The 3,337-nt window shown below is 32.2% G+C and overlaps 1 protein-coding gene across 1 annotated transcript; it reads right to left on the bottom strand.

Annotated features, from left to right (window-relative positions):
- Positions 1-1,493: 1,493 nt before the first annotated feature.
- LOC111404716 lies at positions 1,494-2,363 on the bottom strand. Its single transcript, XM_023033483.1, has one exon. It carries the CDS (start codon positions 2,361-2,363, stop codon positions 1,494-1,496), a length of 870 nt encoding a protein of 289 aa, XP_022889251.1.
- Between the last annotated feature and the right edge of the window lie 974 nt (positions 2,364-3,337).

Below are 3,337 nucleotides of genomic sequence, written 5' to 3'. Positions count from 1 at the left end.
AGAATTAAAATCTAAATTTTAATTCAAATGAAAGTTAATAATTAATTATAACCAAATATGAGATCCACAATTTTTCAACTATACATTTCATTAAACTTTATCAAAATCTACTAAAAACTGATTTTAATCTTTATCAAATAGAACCTAAATTTATTTATCTTAAAATATCTAACTATAAAACTTTTACGATGGAAAATGGTTTTTACCAAAAAAAAAAAAAAAAAAAAAAAAAAAAAAAAAAAAAAAAAAAAAAAAAAGATAGAAAATATCATTGATAAAATTGCAATTCTTATGTTGACAATTAAAGGGCAAAATGGTCGATTGACGAATGATCAATAAGCATTGCCTTAATTGATTTCTACATTTCAAACGTGGAACCAATTCATGCGTGACAAAGCAGGCAATGGGTTACGTCCCAATCCGGTGTAACTTTATTTAAGCCATCGTTTGACAAAGTTTTTCAAAATTATAAGTTGATTGGTCGTATAAAGTATGTGAATAAAAATAGATAAAAGTTATAATTCTAATAAAATATATAAAAAATGAAGTTCGACCAACTTATAATTTCAAAAAAATTTGTCAAACATGAACTCAATGTCGAGCTTAAATATGTATATTTTGGAAATATGCTGAATTCATTACAAGGAAAATGCATACTCTGCAGTCAAATTAAAGTATTTTTTTTTTTTTCAAGATACCATACTTGTGTGGAAGTGATTAATTAAAAATCACTTTTATCCACGTTCATCTAAAATTATACATTCGCAAAACTAAAATATTTTTCACGATTTTTATAATCTATTCTTACTTTTTAATCACATATTTTTTAAATAATCACTTATCAAAATGTATTTTAGAATAGTATTTTGTTAGAGAATGTGTGATTAAAAATAAGAAATTTTTTTAAATTTATAAATAAAATTATTCTATTGAAAAATGTATGATTGAAAATGAATTTTGATAAAATGAGTTTTTGAAAAAAAAAAAGAAAAAAAAAGTTGGGGTCAAACATAGGCTATATTAATTAGCCGTTTCTTGCCGTAGGAAAAGGGTAATTTTCTATTCTTCTACTGCAATGGGTCCCTATGTTGGAAATCTATTTGCTATTAAAAACGGAGACTACTTAGTAAAGTATTATCAAGTTACTATTTTTAAATATTGTTCATCATTGTCACGTAGTTTGAGTCAAATTTTGGATTATATACTCCCAAAATGTAAAAATAAAGTGTAAAATATTATTATTTATTTAATTTTGTCTTAAAGAGAGAAAATAAAAATTCTTTCCCATTCTATCGTTTAAATATTAATTATATAAAATAGTAAATCAGGTCCAAAAGCACGAATATAATATTATAAATATTTACATAAAGGGAAATTAAAAGCAAAAGTTTTCATAACTGTAAAAAAGCTGCCGTATATCTATCGTTTACCTCGGAGTCAACGAGGAGAAAAGTAATATAACACGCCAGGTTGTCACCAACCACGTAAGACTTTTATGCTCCTTGCTTTCGTACGGGCCGATTTAAATCAAGTGACTCGGAAATCGCCGTATTAAGTTCTTCGGCGGTCCAACATTCTGAACGTCGGCCCGATGAGAACCGCTTCATCCCTCCCAAACCGGGCGGCTCAGCAACAACTTCAACACTTACCGGAATTTCCCGCAATTTTATGCTCACGCTCTTCCTCTGCGGCTCAACGACAATTGGCTCTTTCACTTTTCGACTCCCCGACCGGATAGGTTTTTTATTACCCTTTTTCGAGCGGAACATACCCATTACTTTTGTGTAAAACCCGGTTTTCCGCTTTTCACCACCGGTTCTTGACTTCTCAGCCTGTGCTTCAATCTTCCTCGACGAATTATTCCTTCGCCGGCAGCGCTTTGACCGGACTCTCCCCATACACGAAACTTTAGGCGAAGACGGTTCAACCACCGCCACTGTCGACTTCCCCGCCGACACGGATCGATTTGGAAACAGTCTCGCGTTAGCCAGTTTGCAACTCCTCCTCCTGGAATCCATATAAGTAGTTTTCTGAGTCTTAGGCAATCCAATAATCAATGCCTTAGATTTCAACTTAACGGAACGCTGAGAATTCGAGTTCAAATTGGTTGAAGTTGAGCTGCCTTTGGTGGAATCCTTGCGCTCGTAAAACGCGTTGCGGTCGAACCAATCGTATTCAGCGTCTTTCGATAGCCAAAACGATTCCGGCGGGTAGTCCGATGGTACGTCAGCTGTGCCATCCTCTTCATCCTTTAGTAGATCGTCGCTGGCAGCAGTGACGGCGAGTGTTTCGGATGTTATTTTGCTATCATTGCCTCCGAGTGTGCTAGATGTAACTAAGGTTTCGAGATCAACCTGAGTCATATAGAAATATAGAAATAGAAATGATCTAGTTTTCTAGAGAGAGAAAGTTAACAATTATAGTTAGAGAGAGAGATACAGAAGCGAGATCGTGGTGGGAATGGAAGGAAGAATTAAAAAGGTACACAATGCAAGACTGCGTGATGACAGAAGAAAATAATATCTTTCTAAATTGTTTTTATTTTGTATTATTAATTATTTATTCAAAAACAGGTTTCATTTTTCAACATTGACTGCGGAATTTACGTAGAATTTGTTTGTTCTTTATGCGCATCTTATCTTATTATACATGTGAGAACTATTAACGTTTGAATTGTCCATCCTTAAGGATTGGTTTGCAATTATAATGAAATATCTAGGACCAATTTGCATCTTTTAGAAGATTAGATGCTAAACTTGCTAATAAACTAATAGATTATAATTTTTTCTTAAAAAATATTAAGAAAAATAATTCATGAACTAATAAACAGAATTCGAAAACTTGTCGCATTTATTTGTAAAGACATGTAGCGTATTTGTGTTGACTATGAAATGATTAATATGATCGTTGAATTTCAAAATTGGCTGTAAAATAATCCCTACGATTATTGAACCATCCTGTCCTACATGTAGTGATTTTCCTTTATTGTTATGCAATATTGGCATATTTCTCATCATCATTTAATTTATTATTATTATTTTTTTTTAATCACATGTTGATACATATGGAATTAGAAAGCTCATCGTAAGTGAAACATTAATTGTGTCATTAAAGAAAGAAAACCATATTCGATTATTTATCAAGTAGCACTCGCACCCGCTAAGACTTTCTCATTCGAGCAAGGGACCAAAAATGACTCCCTCGTCATCTCGACTGATGCAACTACATTGCGATCATAGACTTCATTTATGAAGATTGACTAGGAGGGACATACAAATAAACTAATGGGTAAATGAATATTTACGTCATCAAAAGACCCTAAATGACTTATATGATC

The sequence above is a fragment of the Olea europaea genome, chromosome 11, assembly GCF_002742605.1.
Source record: "Olea europaea var. sylvestris chromosome 11, O_europaea_v1, whole genome shotgun sequence".
In the NCBI taxonomy this organism is placed as follows: Eukaryota; Viridiplantae; Streptophyta; class Magnoliopsida; order Lamiales; family Oleaceae; genus Olea; species Olea europaea.
The sequence above is the reverse complement of the archived record's forward strand: the minus strand, read 5'-3'. Positions and strand labels throughout refer to the sequence as shown.

What these genes read in the sequence shown, in the direction of transcription:
- LOC111404716 (XM_023033483.1), bottom strand. Translation starts at nt 2,363, where the DNA reads ATGACTCAGGTTGATCTCGAAACCTTAGTTACATCTAGCACACTCGGA.